This window comes from Botrytis cinerea, chromosome 14 (genome assembly GCF_000143535.2).
Source record: "Botrytis cinerea B05.10 chromosome 14, complete sequence".
NCBI lineage: Eukaryota > Fungi > Ascomycota > Leotiomycetes > Helotiales > Sclerotiniaceae > Botrytis > Botrytis cinerea.
In genome coordinates, this window is record NC_037323.1 from 1,632,437 (window position 1) to 1,654,520 (window position 22,084).

Here is a 22,084-nt window from a genome sequence, read left to right on the forward strand (position 1 = left end):
GTAGTTTATGAAATCGCGAAAGGTGGGATATATTTATCTTAGTCAAATCGAAGTTATTGAGCGAGAACCACCTATAGCATAATTACGAGGGCACAATGACGTGCTACTGAGGCTTGCTGGAATGGTCGGTGAATATATGAGCTTGACTGCGAGAACAATCAAACTGATGAATTGCAAATTTCATACATATTAACGATCTTCCGCAGCTATTGTTCACCTATACAATGAACAATCGCAGTCGAATTGAGACGACCCATCATTAGGATACGGTCGCTTGAACAAAGTCTGAGACACGGAATCGAAATATCTAGAGTTTTCTATGATGGGGGAGCATAGATCTATTGACGAGTCTATCAACAAAGGCTTGGTGGATAATCCAGGAGAACCCAGTACCAACACCGAGGATACCATCGTCTTGGTAAACAGCACCTCGTCTAATCTCTATTCCAAAGCTAATCACGAAACAGGAAAATCTTGGCTACAAACCTGTATGGAAACGTGATTTTTGATGTGTCTCTCTACAATCAAACTAAATCAATCCCTTAGGTTCTCCATCGATCCTTCAGTTTATTCCATAACTTTTCAACCTCATTCGGTGTGTATCTCCAATCATCTACCCAAATCATCAGAATCAGACTAACGTCTTGCAAAGCCGCTCTCTACTTCGTCGGTGGTGTTCGGGTTACCTTTTCGACAGGTATAGCTGCTGGCGGTAATCTAGCCTACTGGACAAGTTTCATCATAAGCTGCGTGTTCACTTTCATCACCGCGGCTGTGATCGCAGAGATATGCTCATCGTTACCACTCGCCGGATCCATTTATTTGTGGGCGGCTGAGGCTGGCGGTCCTCGCTTTGGTCGACTATTTGGCTTTGTTGTCGCGTGGTGGAGCACGACAGCTTGGACAACGTTCTGCGCGAGTAAGTGAATTGGTCAAACTTTTGCATGCCTCTGCTAATCTAATTACATAGGTAATACTCAGGGTGCTGTCAACTATTTGCTATCTGTAAGAGTATTAAATCTTTCCGCGCTCTACAAATCTGACTCATTCCCAGGAAATCGTCGTGTTCAACATAGACTTCCCGTCAGATAGTTCTGATGTCAAGTTTCGCGCGCTCCAATGGATCACAACCGAGATCATGTTAGCATTAGCCGCAATATGGAATCTACTACCCCGTAAGTAACTCTCCGATCCCAAGAATCACTTCGCGCATTGAAACCTAAGGAAAACAGCTCGTTATTTCAAATGGATATTTTATTTATCGACTTCATTCGTTGTCCTCGACTTCCTATTGAACATCATTTGGCTACCTATCGCAACGGCCCGGACAATCGGATTCAGATCTCCTCATGACGCTTTCATGACTACCTATAACGGCACCGGTGCACCGGATGCGTGGAATTGGTGTCTCTCATTCTTAGCCACGGCAGGCATATTAATCGGTTTTGATGCGTCGGGCCACGTAGCTGAAGAGACGAAAAATGCAGCAGTCACAGCTGCTCGGGGCATATTTTGGAGCACGATTCTCAGTGGTATTGGCGGCTTCGTTGTTGTTATTCTTTTTCTCTTTTGTGTGGTATGTACCTCCACTATTCGTTTAGTATTGCTTGACGATTCTGATATTTCCACAGCCTGACGCCGATACATTCTTCTCCTTTGGTGGACCGCAGCCATTCGTTCCATTGTACGCCGTTATCCTTGGAGATGGCGGACACATCTTCATGAACATCATCTGTATCGTTGCCCTTTGGTTCAATACTGCAATTGCAGTATTAGCTGCATCTCGATTAGTATTTGCTGTTGCTCGCGATGGTGTCTTGCCCTTTTCTGGCTGGGTATCTAAAGTTGTCGATGGGCAACCCCGAAACGCAGTTCTTGTGGTCTGGGGCGTATCCGCCATCATAACTTGTACCATATTACCCTCAGCTGTAGCATTCACTTCGTTAGTATCCGCCGCTGGAGTACCATCAGCAGCTGCATACGGTCTCATTTGTCTCGGACGTCTCTTCTGCACACCCAACACCTTTCCAAAACCGGCTTGGAGTCTAGGCAGACTCAGTAAACCTTTTCAGGCGATTGCAGTGCTCTGGAATGCGTGGGTTGTTGCGATACTGTACTCACCGTATATTTGGCCTGTAGAAGCAGATACGCTCAACTATGCACCTGTGATCATGGCTGCGACAACTATCTTGGCGTTGATTTCATGGTGGGTTACTCCGACTGAGCGATGGCTCCCAAATCAGCGTATTCAAGAGACGCTGGAAGCGCGTGGTGCAGGAGATCTAGTGGAAGAAGCCCATTGAATGAAAATGCATTCGAATCAATTCGTGCTTACCAAAAATGTAGCTCTATTTGGCTCATGTAACAACCTCAAGCACAGAAGAACCTTGCACATTCCTTTCTAATTTCTTCTATGATCAATCTATCAATATTTTTAATGGCACAGCTCAAGTATCTTATCTGAATTAGACTTCAACAGCTGCTTTACTAGAAATTCCACTAGTATTATGGCCAACATTCTTTTTCGCCCCCTCTCTCAAGCGACGGCAATACTTCCGGTTTCTGCAACTGGCACAATTACTTCATTCCCATCCCATCATCAACATCATCCGCCGAAGTTTTTTTATTTCTATCCGCGAGACTAAACTCCGTATCTAACTCAATTCTTAGAGTGATGTCCTTCTCCAAACCCACAGCCAAAAAAGTGATCCCAGCAAAAACAACCCCAATCAATCAACCAAACGCGCCTGAGTGCGCCAGTATAGACATCTATCACAATCTCCCTAGTATCTGCAGAGAACGATTTGTCAAAGAGCACAATAAATGGATCTGTGAATTTTTCAATTTCCGAAGTAAGAAAAGAGATATTAGCGACCTCGTGATGAATCGATACAAGTGCATGTAGCCAGTAGTTATTTAAAGAAAAAAAAAAAAAAAATCGGAACATTTTGTATCGTGTGCTTGCTGGAAGATAGAGAATATGATAGAGAATATGAGATTTACACTTGTGACTCGAAAGATATCATCATCATACTGGTTCTGATTCATGAAGATAAGTGGTCATGAACTCCGCATATACAGATAGATGCCAGTCAAATCTTTCACCTCTGCACCCAGAAATGCATACGATACCCAATATTGTGAAATACAAGAATTTTTCGATCTCTCTAGAAATCGATACGATTCCAAGCCCGAATATCAAATCCATCTATCTATGTACAAATTTCCCCCTCACCACACCCCACTCAACACACCTCCCCAACACACCAGCCAACCAACCAACCAACCACCCCCTCACTGCAAATTAACAAACAAACCCCCATCCACCAAAAGTCCACTCCCATTCACATACCCACTCAACTCCTCACTCGCCAAAAAAACCGCCGGGCCCGCCAAATCCCGCGGAACCCCCGTTCTGCCCAACGGAATCCGTCCTTCCATGTACGACCTCTTCTCCTCATCCTTCAAATCCTCCTCATTCAATTGCGTCCTGATTGTGCCGGGCAAGAGCGCATTACATCTAATACCGTATTTGCCCAGCGCACACGCCATACTTTGCATGAGGGAGAGAACACCGGCTTTGGTGGGTGTGTAGTGGGTTTGCTGTGCGCCGCCGACGAGGGCCGAGATGGAGGAGATGGCGATGATGGAGCCGCCCGGGGGAGATTGGGAGGACATTTGACGGGCGGCGGCTTGGGAGGTGTAGAAGGCACCGTCGAGATTGGTGCGGACGGTATGGGAAAAGAGATCGGGTTCTAGTCTTTTGGGTTTGTTAGTTTCGTTTTGTCTTCTTTACTCGCTTTTAATCCTTTCCATTCTCCTTCCCCAAACACCTCTAAACATCTCCAAACAAACAAAAAAAACTCACTCCAAAAACTCCGCAAACCGACAAACCCCCGCATTGCTAACAAAAACATCCAATCGTCCCCATTTCCCCACCGCCCTCTCCACCAATTCCTTGCCCGTCTCCGGTTTACTAACATCTCCCGGTACATCTAACAGTTGCCCCATCTTCGCATCCTCTCGCACCAGCGCCTTCGCTTCCGCACGCAGCGATTCCAGATGTGGGATATCGGAGTCGAGACCGAGGTGATTGACTGCTACATTACAGCCTTGACGAAGATACAGGAGAGCGATTGCGCGGCCGACTGCAGGAAAGCAAACAATGTTAGTCAAGGAGGGGGGGGTAAGAAAAGGGAATTTGGGGACAATTGGGGAAACAAACTTCCTGTGGTTCCACCGGTTATAGCGGCGGTTTTGCCGGCGAGAAGGTGCACGCCTTTGAGACTCATGGCTTGAATGTAGAGCTTAGAAAGAGTATAGATGTGTAGAAACTATACGTATATGTAAGATCACAATCGATGTTATGCTGTTTGCTGAAATGGCGGGGTATCTGAGGAGCAAAGCTCGTGATGAGTGTATGAAATGATTGTTTCTCTTTAAAGACGGTAGAGTATGTCAATTGGTGCACGAGTGATCTAATGAGTAGATACAAAGTGACTTCAGCAAGTACCTAGGTAGTATGTGAGAAGTATCAAATAATTTTAGTACGTGTTGGAAGTGAATCAATAGTTCCAAAAATCAAACCCTTGTCAACAGTGGAAGGACCCCGCGATTCGGTTCTCGAGTTAAAGACCACCGAAGCCGAAGTGGTGTGTAAAACGTGGGGCAAGTTGGCCGTCCACATGTTCTCACAAGGCATTATCCTGTTTATGCAAATTTGTAAACGCTACTCTAAAGAGTCTTGGGTCATAATCATATGGAAATAGATAACATTGCATTGCATTGTATTGTATAAATAAATTAAAAGGCTAATAAAACAAATTGGCTACGATTCAAACTATGAACTTGACAAGTTCTTGATGCCTTCCACCACTCCATTCACAACACCTTGACCTTCAGACTTTTTTTGCTCAACTGCTGGTTGACCAAGAGGTCTCTCTGGGTTTGGTGTTAAGAGGTATTGTGCGGGAATGAGTCGTGCAGCTGGGTTAAGGGTTAAACCAAAACCTGGCTTGTCGAGTTGTGAAACGTCCAGGTATCCTTTCACTGGAATTGGCTCATCCAAGAATAAATCTCCGAAGACAGGCAGGACACTCTTTCCATCTGGTGAGTTTGCAAGGTATTCTTGGAATGGACAATTTGTTTGTGAAACCACAAAATGATAACTGTAAGGTCCACTTGCATGTGGTACCACTGGAATGTCATAAGCGGCCGCCATTGCTGCAACTTTGAGCAACTCCGTCATTCCTCCAAGCCACATAACATCGGGTTGAATGATATCGAGATTTCGACCTTCGATAAGTTTTCTAAATCCATATCTCGAGTATTCATGCTCACCCGTGGTGAACTTGAGTTGTGGGTGAGCTTGTTTGATTTGTGCAAAGCCATCAGTGTCATCTGGAGATAAACACTCTTCCCACCAATTGATATTTAAATCTTTGCAAGCTGCAGCAATCTGAATCGTGTAAGAAACGTTGAGACTCATGTAACAATCGACCATAAGTGGGAAATCAGGGCCCACACTTTCTCTATGCTTTCTGAGGAATTCAACGTTCTTTTGGAGTCCCTTGTGACCCTCTTCTGGACAATATGGCAATGGAACTTTAGCACCCCAGAAACCCATGGCCTTTGCGGCAGTAGGTTCTGGTCCTGTGCAGTAAAAGTCTAGCCTATCCCTTGTAGCTCCTCCAATCAACTTGTATACTGGCTCTCCTCTGATCTTTCCGAGTAAATCCCAAATCGCCAAATCAATAACTGAGATGACAGCAACTGGAAGACCCTTTCGACCATAAAACATTGAACCTCTGTACATTTGTTCGAAGAGATGATTGGTATCTCTTGGATCGGCACCGATAAGGAATCTTTCGAAATGTTGGTGAACTAACCAACATGCTGGTGGACCTGCGAACATATGGTGAGCTTTGACCGGCGACACAGGAGATATTAACAATTACCTCCAAATCCTGTAGCAAATCCAATTGTGCCATCTGAACCTTCAATCTCAACGCAGAATGAGCCTAGCACATTGATACCCCAACTAGTTCTTGAAGCCCTGTAGTTTTCCCATCTTGACATAGGCGTGGAAATGGGTGTATCGATGAGCCTGGGGCCAATTAGTGTAAGTCATAAGATGTATATTTGGCCAAACTTACCAATGGCCACCTTTAACATTGTGATAATCTCCTCCGGATCCAACGCCATCCACAACAAAAGTTCGGATAGCTTTGATGGAGGGGAAACTGCGAGCTGATGAAGAAGCCATTGTGCTTGAGAAGAGAGGAATAACAGTGCTGATTATACCAGAAAGACAAACAGATGGAAGTGAAGAGTCAATTGAAAAGTCAAGATTGTATTACTGTCTACTTATGATTGATGGGTAAAGAGGCTACTTTGTAGATTTCATGAGAAACAGCTTGGCGGGGGGATTGTTCATTTCAAAGGGAGCCGGGAGAATATCGACCGAGCTATTGTTGCAGCGGAATCCAAAGACGATTTCATAATTTTTGAGCGAGCATAGATAGATCTGGGCCTGTTAAAGTATTGGGGATTTCTTGGCGTTTGAGACTTGAAGAAGTCTTTTCCGGTCATTGTGTGTTGTAGGTGGTGAGGATGAGGGTGAGGATGCAGTTTGCGATGTTTGGAAGGGTTTCCAGTAGAGCGAGGATAGAAAATGAATGGGGTTTGCGAGTACGATGAGTTTGTATTCCCAGGAAAACCAATGCATACTGTGACTTCTTTATGGCACGTTATTACTCCCGTCGATTTATCTTATCCGTTGATGCCTCTTCTTTGCTTTGGCATTTGCAGCAGATGTGCTCTTCCATGCCACCCACATACTTGACGAAGGCGCAGGTACTTTGTCCAGACTCTCACGAAGTTCTTACGAAGTTCTCTCACAGAGTTCTCTCACATGCCAATTGCTTCCCGTCTGTCAGCGACACGCACCTGCACCATCGATGGCCCATTCACGAGCCACTGCACATCAAAACAAGAATACTCAGTCGCCCGCCCAAGCAGCCCAATGGACGGATCAACGGACGAGTCAGCTGGTGACGGACGGTGGATGGTGGATGGTGGGTGGTGGGTGCATTAACCCAAATTTACCCCACAAAACGCAATTCAAACCCTGTGGAGACAACGTTATATTGGTGCAGCCTGCAGCTTCCATGATGATTGTGTGGTGTGTGGAATTGGTCAATCAGAGTCTTGCGTGGAATTGAATTGCATGATTCGCCGAGACGGCCGAAGAGAGAGCGAGGGGGAGAGAGGGAGAGAGGGAGAGAGGGAGAGAGGGAGAGAGGGAGAGAGGGAGAGAGGGAGTGAGTGTGTGAGTGTGTGAGAAGGAGAGAGGGAGTGAGTGTGTGAGTGTGTGAGAAGGAGAGAGTATCTTTGGAGCCATCGTCCATTATCCACATCCACATCCACCATCCACCATCCACCATCCATCAAACGTCCTGTTCCAAGAGATACATGTTCACGTGCCCCACCACATTCTTCTTCCTCTTCCCGTCTTTTCCCCATGCTCTCTGTACCTGCCTGTCCCCGTCCCCATCCTCTCCCTCCCTAGTCCGAGTGACATCTCACATCCTCGACTGATCCTCATTAGTACAAACTACATCCCGCTACGTTCCCCGAGCCATTACTAAAAAAAAAAAAAATACATCAAAACCCCACCTCCACCCTCCTCGCTCATTTAATCCCGAGCCTGTCCTTCTCCTTCGTTCCCATCTTCACCGAGATTCGAAGCCAGGTGGGTTATCGATATTGTCATTTTGTTATCGGAATCAAATACCGGCTTCGATGGATATCCAACAATCACCTAGAACGTCTTTACGTTCTGGTGCAACTCAACCCGAGAGTGATGGGGACAATGACCAGTATTATAGCGGGGAGGAGGACAGTATTGATGCAAATGGAGATGGTCCTCGCAAAAGGCAACGTCGGCCGATGTCAGTTTCGTAAGGAATCATGTCTCATTCTTCTCTCACTAATGTCCCAAATGATCCTGACACCAACAACAACGACGAGGAGTCCTCTGTCGCCAATTCCCTTCCGGTCAAGGAATCGGAAGATCATCCCCCAATTAATGATACCGAAAATGTTGGACATGATTGGCTGACATTTCGTCGAAGGTGTGAGCTATGTAAGCAAAGAAAGGTACGTCAGCGTCAGGTCACTTTTTTCATTTTATTTTTTTTTGATTCCAAAGTCATCAAAATTCATCTCTGCACTCTGGTATTGATTGGCTCAAACGCACATGAGAGATTGCTGGGAATACATGTGCTCGACGCTAGTGTATCTTCCATATGTCTCCCTACGAGTTTGATGATGCACTTCCGAAGTCTTCAGATTGCACGATCGAAATTCTGATGCATTCAATTCTGACTCGAACAGGTCAAATGCGATCGCGGTCAGCCATCATGTGGATGGTGTAGCCGCAACGGCGCTGTATGTGAATACAAAGAGCGCAAGAAACCCGGGTTAAGAGCTGGCTATGGTCGGGAACTGGAACAAAGATTGGATCGACTCGAGGAAATTCTACGCTCGCATGCTCAAATTTTAGAATCATCCTTTGGTCAAAACAGCAATAGTGTTCCCAATAGCGTTCCGAGCGATCACGGTACACCACAAAGTATTCATAGCTTCAGACCCAATGAAAGCCTCTCTAACCATCGTGGAGGGCATGTTGCCAGAGCAGAGACAGCTCTATTTCTTCAGAAGCCTTCTACATTCGGACAACAAAATACACCCATGGATTTTGGTAATCCAATGCCTCCAACTCCCTCAATGCCATCTATTCACGGCGATATTTTCCATCAGCAACATACCCCTGTATCACAAGGGTCGCACCTATCCATGGATATGCAACAAAACCACTCGATTCCAACTAGTCAAGCATCAGATTTCTATAGTACGAACCATCCACCCCTTCAATCGCCCAGCTTAAACATAAGCCAAAACCCAAACGAAGTCTCTTCCGACCATGCTTTACCGCCATATGATTTGCTATATGCATTAGTCGACCTCTACTTTAAGTTTGTCAATACTTGGTGTCCTATATTACATCGAAGATCTACGCTCGATTCATTATTCGGCCCATCTGCTTTAGATGAAGCAGATAAAATACTTCTACATGCCATTGTAGCTACTACTTTAAGATTTTCCACGGATCAACGACTTACAGAAGAAAGAAGACGGCATTATCATGACATATCTAAACAGAAGGTATTGTTGTATGGATTGGAGAACTCTTCGGTCAAAGCTCTACAGGCTCTGGTTATCCTGGCCTTGGATCTTGTAGGCAGTAGTAATGGGCCACCAGGATGGAATCTATTGGCTTTAATCACACGCTCAGTAGTGCAATTGGGGCTTGCTGTAGAGACTACTTCCTTCTCTGTCTCGCCAAATTATCCTTCAATTTACACACTTCGAGCAATGGTTTTACCAGAACCCGAGAATTGGATTGAAGAGGAATCACGGAGACGTCTTTTCTGGATGGTCTACCTCCTGGATCGATATGCCACAATTGCCACAGCCTTTGAGTTTGCCCTGGACGAAAAAGAGATTGACAGAACTCTACCTTGCCGAGATGATCTTTGGAATAAAAACCAGACTGTGGAGACTAGATGGTTCCGCACGAGCGAAAGGACAGAGTATGACATCGACAAGCCAGAGAATCTTGGCGCATTCTCGTATTATATCGAAATCCTTGGAATTCTCTCAAGAATTCACAAATTCTTAAAGAAGCCAGTAGATATCAGTGCCTTGTCCGACGTTGAACAATGGCAAGGCGAATATCGAGAGTTGGATAACATGCTCACTTCGTGGAAATTTAATCTGCCTGGGGATTACGGAAACATGGCAAAGCTTTTCCAACCAGGAAGCAATAAATCCATCAATTGTGGCTGGGTTATGCTACACGCGACATATCACACAGCAGTAATCCGACTTCATTCATCGGCTGCTTATCCTACAACTCGATCACCTATTTTCACCCCTTCGTATAGTGCGAGCCAACGTTGTCATGGTGCTGTTGAGAATATTGCAGCTTTAGGAGAGTACGTACATTTTTGGTTCACTTAATCTCACCCTTGAGCCCTGCCCTTTAAATTCTAACAATTTCTTGGTCTTCTTTTAAATTCTGGCGTTTTTACGAAAACAAATCTTGAGTAAGATTTACTAACACAGCCCTATAGATACGTAGTTCAAAATGGCATGCTCCCCAAATTAGGCCCACCATTTGCATTCACCCTCTGGGTAGCTGCCCGATTGCTCCTTGTCCATGGTTCAACCATTGAACACAAACTTAGTCCTCAAATACAATTCTTCGTTGACACACTCCGAGAAATGGGTACCTACTGGCTCGTAGCTGAGCGCTACACAACTATTCTTCAACGGGTCCTTGACGAACATCGCGACAGCGAAAATGCTGCTGGTACACATGGTGAACGCGTTACACCTTCTTCTGTTAAAATACTTGCGGATATGAGGAGGTGTGCATATGATTTAGATTTCCTAATCTCGAGACAACCGAAACATGTTGGACTTTCACGAATGCCAAGTATTACTCCGGCCAGAACTCCAGCGCCGAATGAACTGGAGTATCTAGATGTGTTTGATTTCTTCAACGTACCCAGATTACCGGTTGCTCCGGGTGAAAATCAGGGGAATGGGAATGGGAATGGTGGGAACGGGAACGGAGTGGGTGATATGCAAATGCCGGAGATGGGGAACGGAGCGAATGAATTTAATATCACAAATTTTATGGTGGATCAAAATTCAGATTGGTTCAAGACTCTGAAACATGGGATTGATGGGAGTCAGAATAATAGTTGAGTGGAATGACCTTTTGGGTATAAATTTTGGGGTTTGGTTCTCCAACGCATCTTTCTTTTGTTGAATCAGATGGGAAGGAAAGAAGATCATGTGTGATTTTGGGGAGAGGTTTCAGCCTTGTGAGAGTGCGCAAGTGAGTAAAATTCTTTTGGGAAATACGCCTGAGAGGAATGATCAAATGTGGATGAGTCGAAGGAATACGGGACGGATAGGCAAGGAGTCGAAGGATCAATAGGGAAAATGGGAAAAACAGCCGGAAGGATTTTGCGGTCGGGGATCTTTGGCATATTTGGGAATTAAAACACGAGGATACCACCGATGAATATTAGATGGTCTCGTTATTGTAGATACATACTACCCTCCCTACCTACCTATCTATCTATCTATGTATGGGCTATTAATTGTATTTACTTATCACAGACGAAGCACTTGTTTTTGCATCTATTTCATCGTTTGTGTATGGGATGTCCGTCTCAATTTTCTAGAGAGAAACAAAAGAAAGAAAGAAAAGAAGAAAAAAAAGAGGAAAAAGGAAGAATGGCATATACAACATAAAGTAAGTATATTGTGAATACCTCGTAAAAATACATCGATTCATTTAAATTTAACCTCGCCAAGAAACCCCCTTCCTTTTCTTCCATCCCTCCCTCCCTCCGCCTTGCACACCTCAATCCCAACCCATCGCATCCAGAAAATCAGCCCCCAAATCCCTCTCTCCCTTCTTCCCTCATCGATGATCAATAATCAATCATCAATCATCAATTACACTCGCATACCCCCCCTGCCCTCCCCCGTGCATGCATTACAAATCACATGAGCTAGAAAGTATGCATGCATGCACATACACATACATACACATACAAACATACATACATACATACATACATACATACATCCAACCATCCATACAAAATAAAGATAGATATATATGACGAATCAAGAAATCAAGAAATCTAGAATAAATGATTGATAATGAGAATTAGAAATCGATCTCTACCCTCCAACTCCATTTCAAATCATTTCTCTGTATTCCAATTCCAATTCCTATTCATGTTTCTATTGCTATCACTACTGCTATCACTATCGCGCTTCCTCATTCCACTCCTCTTACTCCTCCCCCCTCCCATCCGATATTATAATCCACATTATCCATATTCCATAATCCATAAATCCGTAAATCCATAATTCTCTAAGAACGAGTAAAGACCGGTTTACTATCCCCTCCCTCCCATCCCCTCCTACTCTTACTCTTACTTTATGATTCCAATTTCCTGCAGCTCTCTAAAAGTTTCATACCTGCAATATCCAGTATTGAATGATCCGTCCTGGGATTGAGCTGTGAGTAAGAATACACGATTCTAACACATGATCCACATGTGTTTTCTAAAACAAAAACAAATACCATAAAAAACCCCTGCGAAACGAAACAAAAATAAACACAAGGAAAACGAAACAAAAGAAAACGATGGCAAATAGATGAGCCAAGTGGGCGCAGCCTCTAAAACCAAATCCTTCTCGTCCAACCTATTAGAACAAGATTTGCTGCCTGAGCTTGGAGTCTAGCTCCTAGGTATCGATCATAAAAGAGACTTTTTGACAAATCGACCAATGTATGAATCTCAGATCCAAAGACGTGGTGAATGGCTCAAGAAACTTTCCTCCCAAAAAGACAATCCAACCCAATATGATGATTCCCTCCCAAACACCAGGTATATTTCCTTTTTCCCAATGCAAAAAATCAGTGTGACAAAAGAAATAGATGATCGCAGAGTGCCTGAGTAGAATCGCAATGCCCAATCTGCCGAATATTCAACGCGCCATGCCGTGCTAAGCCCACTATACAATGCCAAAGACTTCAATGATTGTAGAGGTTCCCCATTTATAGCCAACGAAGACTTGACCTCTCTGTGATATATATATTCTTTCGTGCCTCCAATAACTTCGTGGAGAGCATGGCATCGCGTGTATTCACTCTTCGATCATCATTGTATAGTTGAATAAGGTAGTGGGTATAAGAAGTAGAGATTGTCGCATGCGATTTGGGTCATGGCCCCGAGGTGGATGTCGTTCGATTGTGGCCCATGAAAAGGAGTGTGAGTTCGGATGGGGGAGCAGAAGAAATTCTGCGGCGGAATGAGAAGAGATATTTAATCCAATGATCGAGTTCGAAGCGCACAAGAGGTCGCGATTGCCATGAATAGCCAGTTATCGAAGACAATATGTTTCATCTGCGGTGTTGTCTAGATGAGTGGGTATGCGAACTATGACTAGCTGTGTGGTAGCCAGAGTCTGAGTAGTCTTCCTGCGCATATGGATCTTGGTAGGATTGGTGAGTGGAGTGTTTATCGCAAGCATATCCAACTAATACCGTTCTCTCTTGAACTCCATGACCTTGTGTACCATAGGCGGCGCACATATCAACGCTGTGCTGGTAGTAGAGGCATCGGCAGACTGAGTATCTTTCGACCACTAGATAGCACATCTTGAATGATAGTTTGAGTATATTCTTAGTGGATGTCGAATTCGGATTTCTTATATAGCGTAGTGGGGGGGGTCTTGGTTTCAGATGGAGGGGTAGCTAAGATGAGTATAGGGACAATAAAAAACGAGATCAACGAGAAACGAGGCAATGAAATATATTAACGAGCAGACTGAAAGGAGATGATGCCTGGACAAAGGAAGTCTAAACTTGACAGATGATGAAGCTTGTGATGTAAAAAGATCAGAGTCATTGATCGGAGGATCATGACTGCCTTATAGACTCTGCCACTTGAATGAGTGAGTCTTGCCGTGATGGAAAAAATAAGGCAACAGTGGGTATGGCTGGTATGAACCTGCATGTAGGGTATGCAGGTCAACAAACATGCAGGAAGCCTATACATGGGATGAGATGATGAGTCGTAGGCGCAGTGGAGAGTTGGAAGCATGCCTGCCTCAGTACAGACACACTTGCAGGAATAGAAAGTCATGCCTGGTCATATCCCGAACCAAGTCCCAAATGGATGGTCTCCTACCACGAGGTAGCTTGCAGACAAGGTATCTGGACACGAACCGGGCCTCATGGATGGGCTGAAATAGAACCCTTGAAAGTGCTGAGTATAGCCTCAGCCTCGAGTAAGTAACAAGCGCTTTTGTTTCTAAGATAGTTCCGAAAAGTCGGGATAATTGATCTGCGGAAGATCGATTTAAGTTAAGACGGGTATACCGGGATATGGCAGTAGGTTGCTAAAGAAGGAATAAGATGGTGGAACGTGTATTCAAGCCTTGGCGGCGCAGGGAAGCCAGAACCCACCATGTTCATCGATAGATATCCACTATGGCTTGGTCGAGAGGTCCTACACAACGGTAAGTACCACGGGAGGCTTTTCTGAATCCGAATGTTAACTGTCTAGTGTGTAAATTTGTTGACCACTACGAAGCGTAATAAATGGATAAATGGACAAGGTGGATTAGCATGCGATGAGAGGATGGTCAGTAGCTAGCCGGAGTAAGCTAATGGCTAGTGACGGACGTAAGTGGTCAGAATTTGTAATGTAATGGGGAAAGGGACGGAGATGGAACAATCGGGAAGGACATTCAACAACATTGAATAGTCGGTAAGCAGTGCTAGGATAAGTGATGTATGTATCATGTATGCAGAGGCAGACAAGTAGGTAGGTGTAGATTAGTTAGCGGTGGGCAGGTGGACAGGCTTGGAAATAGACTCATTGCAATAAAAATACCCAGGTCGAAAATGCGAGCAGTGCAATAACAGGAGGGAGGGAGTAAGAACTTGGAAGATGGTGAGGATCTAGGTTTTGATGATCGCGCGTACAGCTAACAAATTGCCGCGAGTTATTGCACCCCCATGTTGATGACATGGTTACACTACTGCAAGTAAGGTACGAGGTGCCAGACTCAATTCTTGGAAGAGGATTGGTCGATCAATCAAATTGTTTGTTTGGCAGGAACTGTTATGCAGATGGTGAGGAGTGCAGTATCGTTTCAAGGTCTGTGGTAAGGGGTGGTAAGGGGTGGTGAGGTGAGGTGAGGTGAGGTGAGGTGAGGTGAGGTGAGGTGAAGTGAAGTGAAGTGACAGGAAGCAAGAGCGATCGGAAAAACATCATGTTGTCAGCACCTGCATTTAGTTTAGCAAATCTAAATTCAGCTTTTTTTTTCTCTCCTAGATTCCCACTAAAATTATTAGCTTGGAATTTTATGACATGGCTCATGGATGGCTCATGGCTCATGGCTATGTCTTTTTTACTTCGCTTAAAATGGAGAGGACATAATTGGATGAAAAACGGTCCTTCCCTTCCAATAAATCAACAATTAATTCTTATTATTCCCAAAGAAGGTGGAATGTCCGATACGCAACAAAATGGGATAATCTAGTCGAAACCGTTGGAGAGACACATCTTCCGTACACACACAGAGAGAGAGACGGAGAGAGACTGAGAAGTACAGTCAGTCCAGTCTGTACTAGGTAGGTAATAATAATTCATCATCTCAACTACCGGACAAATGAGAATTAGATATCAGAGATCCCCATTCTCCATCCCTTGACGAGAACCGGTTTAACCAAATGATCATTGACATCTGTACGTAATCAACAAGAAAAAGGCCATTCAAGCGGCTAGATGCTCTTACGGTCAAATCTGTAGTGTCGACGGGATTGACTGTGCAATGGATGTAGTTTGATCGCTTTCTCGTTTCCTTTTTTAAACTTCCATTCAAGTTATTCTAGTATACTCAGGTCTAGGCATTTCTATTTTGAACCTTCTTCCGTATACCTACATGATACATCCGTAAAATTGCCAATCATCTAAACCCCCCTTCCACCGATCCATCTCCTCCCACGACCCCTTCCATAATTTTATATCACGATCATTTATATAACTCAAAAATGCCTCAGGACGCGTGATAGGCCCCATTGTGAAACCTACAAAATTGTTCACCCATCAATATCAATATTAACGACAACGACCTCATATCTGGCCATCAACCTTGGATCACGTCGGAAGGATTCTCATCACAACCGGGGGAAACGAGAGCAAGCTATACAACCCCTTCTTCCATATTCGGAGAATGTCATTGTGCTCAGCTGAACTGGGGCTACTTACTTACCACATTTCAAGCCGTCATTCAACCACAATAAGATTATACATCAGAAGACTCAAAGTAGATATTTCCTGTCGAGTTACAGGTTGTGGCATTGGGATCCTTCTGCAGCCGTCTGATTTCGGCGTAAGAGTCATCGTGAAATCTAGAATGGCTACTGCGGAGTACGGATTGAAACACAAAGCCTCTTCTCGAAACTTATCAGTTGCTTAGCTTGATATGGCACTTTTGCGACTGAAACATTGATTGGCGGATTCTTGGATGGATTTTGATACTGCAACACGGCATTTAGATCTAGGTCTTCATCAGTAGCACCGGGAACGATTCCATCAAACTAGCCATACCTTCATCGTTCTCTCCACTCCCAAACCCTTTTCCAAACTCTCTCCGAAAGTTAAAAACATCATTGAAAAGAGACCAAAATCTGCCTCATTCCAAGAACCCCCATTTCCTGCACCCACATCATTCAGCCTCGCACTAACCAACCCGAATCTCGTAAGGCGACCTATTGAAGCGACGCCCCATTTGCATCCCCGCTGCAAACCAATGCAAACCAAGTCTAGCACTGCCTCATTGTGGCTCACCTGTGACTTCCTTAGTGTTTGCTCACCTCTTTTTGGCACCCGTCGAGCCATTCACGCATTCTCACCCACATTACAATTGTCAAAGCTCGAGAATGATGATATCGTCACCATACAGTAAGACAAACGTGTTATGTCATCTAAATCCCCTAGGTGGGTACGAGTATGGAGTACGAATATTAGGGTCATGTATGTATCACGGGGACTCCGAGATTTCGTCACGAGAGATAGAGTTGACGACAAGGTGCATTCGGAATCCATTGATATTGGACGGAACGGGAACTGCTGCCTCGATAATTTATAATTCGAATGTTAATACGGAAGATAACCATATCGAGCAGACGTAGGTGTCATGTGAGCGCGGATTCGGGTTGATTACCCCCAGGTACCTGCCTATCTAGACATTGGCCTCTAGTACTGTCGTTTTCTGTCGCTTGCAATAGATAGGACTTCGACATTGATGCTTTTGATGCGAATTGCTCACGGCCGAACAAGTTCGTTTCATTGATTGCTCAACACTCGCTCGCGCGCACAATTCCTCGTGGTTCTCTCTACTCACTGTACCAACGATCTATCTCGTTCCCCAAACAGCATATCCCTATCCCTATCGCTATCCCTACCTCCACATGCGAATACGATCCACCAGCGATCCACAACATGACAGCTCAAACGAAAGAAACGGCGAGCCGGCATTCAGCCACAGTCCTAAGCCAGGGATCTCGCACACCCCAGTCCATTATCCTAGAACGGAAAAGAACCGATTATCACATCGATCCGGTCTACTGGTCGTGCATCATATCACATTGCATCGCATGTGTAATATTTGGCCTGACATTCAAACTTATCCGAACATATTACCACACTTCCAAATCCACTAGAAGCTAGACGCCAGATGTTGCAAGCCTAGAACATATCAGATATGTTGAAGTCCGGATTTGAAGCCGAGGTCAAGCCCGATGTATTGCACCAGACGTTACATACGCGTATGATATCAAGGTATGTGTGCATATCAGCCATCACCTGGATTCGGATTCGGATGCCCTGCTATTCAGCTTTCTCAACCATATTCCCGAGCTGAAACGCAAGACTGATATATCAGTCATTCATTTGGTTCCACATTCATCCGGTATCCATGTATTGTTTACGAACACCTTGTCGATATTAACTTGCTAGTTCCTAGTTTATTTGCACGTTAGTTCGTTACTCATAGCTAGTTTTGTATTGGATCTCCGGATACTCCCTATAGAAAGTATATCTGATGCAAGCGGTCCGAGGTGTTCCCATATCCGTGGTTGCAATTGCTCTTCCTAATGGCTCGTATCCCTATGAGTCTGGTGACAGCTAACTGTAGCCCTTAGTTCTGCGGTCCAAATTCTTATGCTACATCATAAAAATACACACACGAGCGCGGTAAATGCCTCCAACACTTCACTTTTACTTTCTCGGGAAGTTCATTGCGTTCCCGTCTTTCTTGGGCTATGGCATTTCTATCTTGCTTCTACTTATCAGCCCCAGGACCGGATGTAGCAGAGCAACATGGATGCCATGCTTAAAGGGGTACCACTTTACAAAACTCTTCTCTGTCCCAATGTTGCCAAGATCAGATATCCAAGTGAACATTCTAAACATAGAAGTTACGTTACGTAACATCTTTTTATGACGTCTCTTCACCAAAAATCTTCAATTGAGGGGAAGCAAGCGTATTTAACCTAAAAAACTTCAAGAACTCTCATCGCTGTCTTTATGTATCACAAGTCTTGACAGTGAAAACGGGGTTCTCCCACTAGATTCTCAAAGTTCATGAACGAGATGGCTGGAATAATGACATTTTCGTTTTCAATTTGTGCCTGGGCTCAAGCCTCCTTTGATTCGAGTGTGGGAAATCCGGAATGGAGAGATACACTCTCATATGAGTTCCTGAGAGTAGCTAGGTAGCTAGTTAGATATCCAGTGAACCAACCAACAAGTGTTGAATTCATATATACATCGAGGTTAGTATGATGAGTATCCAAGCAGACGAAACGAGAGCGTAAAATGTGTCTTGGTTGAATTATCTTTATCAGCACCTCTAATTATGCCTACGAGTATGAAAATGACAGAGTGAACCGTGGTGAAGTTCAGTACCTATGATGACTAGCTCGTCGTAGCAAACTCGATGCGAAATTTTACTATCTGGATGTAAGCAATACTGAATTATTCGAATAAGTTCACCCACTTCAAACGATTCAGATGTTCCCCTTGGATTCAAAGATAAGTTATAACAAATCTCTCATTTTCAAACTATCAGAAACCCGGTGGTATCAACGAAAAAGTATCTTTATAAAATCTAGCATCCCATTGCATCATAATCCAATTCATACAACAAAGTGCAAAACAAATTCCCACAAATCCCATTCGCTTTCAACTCTAACCCCAAATAGTTGCGCAACACCAGCACGCCATTATACCTACTACATGCATAGACAAAACAAACCCACGCAACTCGAAAACTTAGGAATAAGAACCAGAGCCACATCAAGAGATCATTAGCCAGCTCTCTTTCAAATCACAGATTCTACAGTCTGGGCTGCACATGTTTGAATTACTGTTCAATATTTCTCAACGGGAAGATATGTGACTGTGAGATTATAGGATTATGCAATTATGCGATTACAATTGCAATTGCAATTGTAACGCGCTAGCTGGAAGGGCATGGAAAGAATATATAAACATAGCTACTCTTCCCATCTCACCACCCTCTCCCCCTCTCCCCCTCTCCCCCCAAAACAAAAACATCCCCTGAAATCATCCACACATCCCATCTACAGATCCATCTATCCATCGTACCGCCTAATCCATCCAAATCCACGTCCTCGAATCATCCCAGGAATCAAATTTCGCGAAACTTCAAGAGTGTTGCTCCGCACTCCTCACTCCAGAGTGTGGGGAAATAAAGACTATGAAAAGAAAGGGTACGTAGGGATCGAAGTCCTGAGAGGTAACAAGCACGTTCACACTTCCTCAAAGAGAACTCTACTGGAAAATCGAGGCGGATGAAGCTAGGCTAAGCTACGAACAATTGTATTATAGTGTATAGTATACATTCGCGATGCGATATGCGGATGAGGGAAGTTAGGTGCATGGTGGGAGAATAGTGTGCTTATAGGGGGGGAGATGATTGTAGAATGAGGATATGACTTTTTCAATAAGAAAGCAAGGCATGCGTACACCTTCGAGATTAATATGATCGAAAGCAATTGACTTGTATCGCGGTAGTAGATTGTAATCTCGCTCACATGGTGTAGAAAGGTAGTATGCATATACAACTAGCGAGCTGTTGGAGCCTTACTTTGTTTATGAATTGTCTTGCAAACTTCTACCTCCGTCAACGTAGAAGTGTGCGAGACTGTCCGACCCAGTTCGAGCTCAACCCCTCTTCAAAGTGCTATCATTCGGTCTCTGTAATTTGGCGCGGTTGTGGGTTCAGTAAAGTTGAATTTAACTTCCACACCCCTCCCACGAGCATATTCGATAGCGTCCGGACTGATTTTATCACAGTCCTTTACGTCGAGAAATTTAATACCTTGGGTAACAAAATGCTTCACCGCAACACCTGTGATCTTTGTACCACAGATAATTAGCTTTTCCAGATTTGGACATTTTTCCACCATACGTATGAAGTCCTTTTCATCATACTGTAAATAGCTAACATTCAATACCACGACCTTTTCGCATACAGGAAACTTCTGGTGGGCGGTGGTGTAACCTCCGACCAGGCGACTTCCAATGTCTAGATGCTTGAGATTGGGGGCATTTTTGAGAACGGAAACAATCCATTCATCACTGAGTCCAGTATTATAGCAGTTGAGAGTTTCCAAGAAGGGAAAAACAACAATGTTGTCTTTTTGATTTGACAACCGCAGGTTGTCATGAAGACGAAGAACTTTGAGCCTTGAAGGGAGCAATGGAACCGTTCTCAAATCACACGACTGGAGTGAAATAGAATTCAGACTCTTCAGGGGCCCATCCAAGTCCAATGGAGAGAGACTTTGCAAGTCAAATCCTGTTAACGATAATTTTTGAACATTAGGAATTGATTCGATAAAATTGCCCTGTAGGAAGTATTAGAATCATTCCATGAAAGAAATTGATTTAGTATTATTACCAATAATATCATACTACCAAGAAATCCATTGCACACATCCAAGTTGCGCAATTTTTCTAACTTCGGCCAGATACAACCAGCATCTCGGGGAGTATGATGAACTCCAAAAAACACTGCCTCTACAATAGTTGCTTGCACATGCCGTAATGATTCGAGAACGGACTGAAAAGAGATTTGAAACATCTGCAAATTCAAATATTGCAATGACTTTGCCAGGGGAAGTGCTGAAGTTAAGGTCTCTCCGATCACAGCATTATTTATGTTGCGCATTGTAAGGCGTCGCAACTTCGTACACGTTCTGATGAGATACTGCAATTTCGCGGCATCGATAGTATCGTATCTAATATCAGCTTCATCGACGGTGTAATTTGATCTTTTCAGATATGCCCTCAAAGATTTTTGAGGGAGACTTCTTCTACTACTGGTAGTGTCGAAGGTGGTCCAGAGCTTATGAGAAGATTCCAATACTCGCTTCCATGACTTGCTCACACCCAAACAAATCCTTCTTGTGGTTAGCAAGTATCAATAAAGAAGGTCTTCTTTGCATACATTCGGTCTCGTATACTGAGCTGCTGGGCTATCATTTCTGCCAATTCAAAGGGTAGGTATGAGAGGGGATCTAGAGTTTTACTAGGAGCTAGCGACTTTTGTAACTTATTGAACATTGCTTGGAGGATCTTGAGTCAACATGTTAACATACTAATAAAATTCTATCAAGAATGGTAAAACTTACTAACCGATCTTTGTCAGTGTCGACTTTGACCTTTCTGAGGCCACGCTCGTAGATTTTCAAGGCCAGTTGACGCTCTCCTTTGAGTTGTAAAACTTTCCCGCATCGGAGATATCCCTAGAGATTCAATCAGTACTTTTGACGCAGCGATTCCCGAGGTAAGAAGTACTCGCTTTAGATAGTTCTGGTTTCAGTTCAAGCATTTCCTTCGCATCTTTAAGAGCCAGTTGTAATTGACCCAACTTCTCATATGTAGCACTGCGATGATCCAAAGCAGTGAGCAATAGATAGCCAGTACTGATTTTCACTGCCTGTGATATAAAGTCAGTAACCAATACTGATATTGTTCTAGACGACTGGCACGTGCCAACGAGACCTACCTCTGCGAATGCTGCTAATGCGCCCTGGTAGTTCTTCTTCTGGTATCGATGCCGACCTTTTTCAAGAGGTCCCATTCCTTCCTCTTCATCATAAGCAGGAGGCATTTTCCCTATCTAACTTGACTTATGAATGGAAAATTATGTAGTTGTCGATAGAAAGTCCGTAGAAAGTATTAATGGTCATGAATGTCGCGCCTTGAGCTTTGATGGACGCGAATTGATACCTGGATTCACGGGTATTCTTCGGCATCGGCGATTAGATATTATTAGATAGGTTACCCCGGATGCCGAGGTCCATGATAGAGTTCCA

The 22,084-nt window shown here is 44.1% G+C and overlaps 5 protein-coding genes across 5 annotated transcripts; 2 read left to right on the forward strand and 3 right to left on the reverse strand.

Annotated features, from left to right (window-relative positions):
* Window positions 1-41: 41 nt before the first annotated feature.
* BCIN_14g04160 (hypothetical protein) lies at window positions 42-2,908 on the forward strand. The gene is made up of 8 exons (XM_024697226.1): window positions 42-418; window positions 468-488; window positions 547-595; window positions 653-919; window positions 971-1,005; window positions 1,055-1,175; window positions 1,233-1,576; window positions 1,632-2,908. Exons 1-8 carry the CDS (start codon window positions 320-322, stop codon window positions 2,301-2,303), a joined length of 1,608 nt encoding a protein of 535 aa, XP_024553041.1. The 5' UTR covers window positions 42-319; the 3' UTR covers window positions 2,304-2,908.
* Window positions 2,909-2,962: 54 nt separating this feature from the next.
* On the reverse strand, window positions 2,963-4,589 carry BCIN_14g04170 (hypothetical protein). Its single transcript, XM_024697227.1, has 3 exons — window positions 4,226-4,589; window positions 3,869-4,148; window positions 2,963-3,760 (listed from the first exon to the last, which is right to left on the reverse strand). Exons 1-3 carry the CDS (start codon window positions 4,290-4,292, stop codon window positions 3,295-3,297), a joined length of 813 nt encoding a protein of 270 aa, XP_024553042.1. The 5' UTR covers window positions 4,293-4,589; the 3' UTR covers window positions 2,963-3,294.
* A 171-nt stretch (window positions 4,590-4,760) lies between these two features.
* BCIN_14g04180 (hypothetical protein) lies at window positions 4,761-6,366 on the reverse strand. The gene is made up of 3 exons (XM_001547833.2): window positions 6,156-6,366; window positions 5,958-6,106; window positions 4,761-5,904 (listed from the first exon to the last, which is right to left on the reverse strand). The coding sequence occupies exons 1-3, from the start codon at window positions 6,263-6,265 to the stop codon at window positions 4,841-4,843; spliced, it is 1,323 nt and encodes a 440-aa protein (XP_001547883.1). The 5' UTR covers window positions 6,266-6,366; the 3' UTR covers window positions 4,761-4,840.
* Window positions 6,367-7,690: 1,324 nt separating this feature from the next.
* On the forward strand, window positions 7,691-11,267 carry BCIN_14g04190 (hypothetical protein). The gene is made up of 4 exons (XM_024697228.1): window positions 7,691-7,961; window positions 8,136-8,160; window positions 8,398-10,061; window positions 10,200-11,267. The coding sequence occupies exons 1-4, from the start codon at window positions 7,804-7,806 to the stop codon at window positions 10,837-10,839; spliced, it is 2,487 nt and encodes an 828-aa protein (XP_024553043.1). The 5' UTR covers window positions 7,691-7,803; the 3' UTR covers window positions 10,840-11,267.
* A 7,865-nt stretch (window positions 11,268-19,132) lies between these two features.
* BCIN_14g04200 (hypothetical protein) lies at window positions 19,133-21,970 on the reverse strand. The gene is made up of 6 exons (XM_024697229.1): window positions 21,775-21,970; window positions 21,568-21,705; window positions 21,398-21,511; window positions 21,214-21,341; window positions 20,665-21,166; window positions 19,133-20,611 (listed from the first exon to the last, which is right to left on the reverse strand). The coding sequence occupies exons 1-6, from the start codon at window positions 21,877-21,879 to the stop codon at window positions 19,937-19,939; spliced, it is 1,662 nt and encodes a 553-aa protein (XP_024553044.1). The 5' UTR covers window positions 21,880-21,970; the 3' UTR covers window positions 19,133-19,936.
* Window positions 21,971-22,084: the final 114 nt, after the last annotated feature.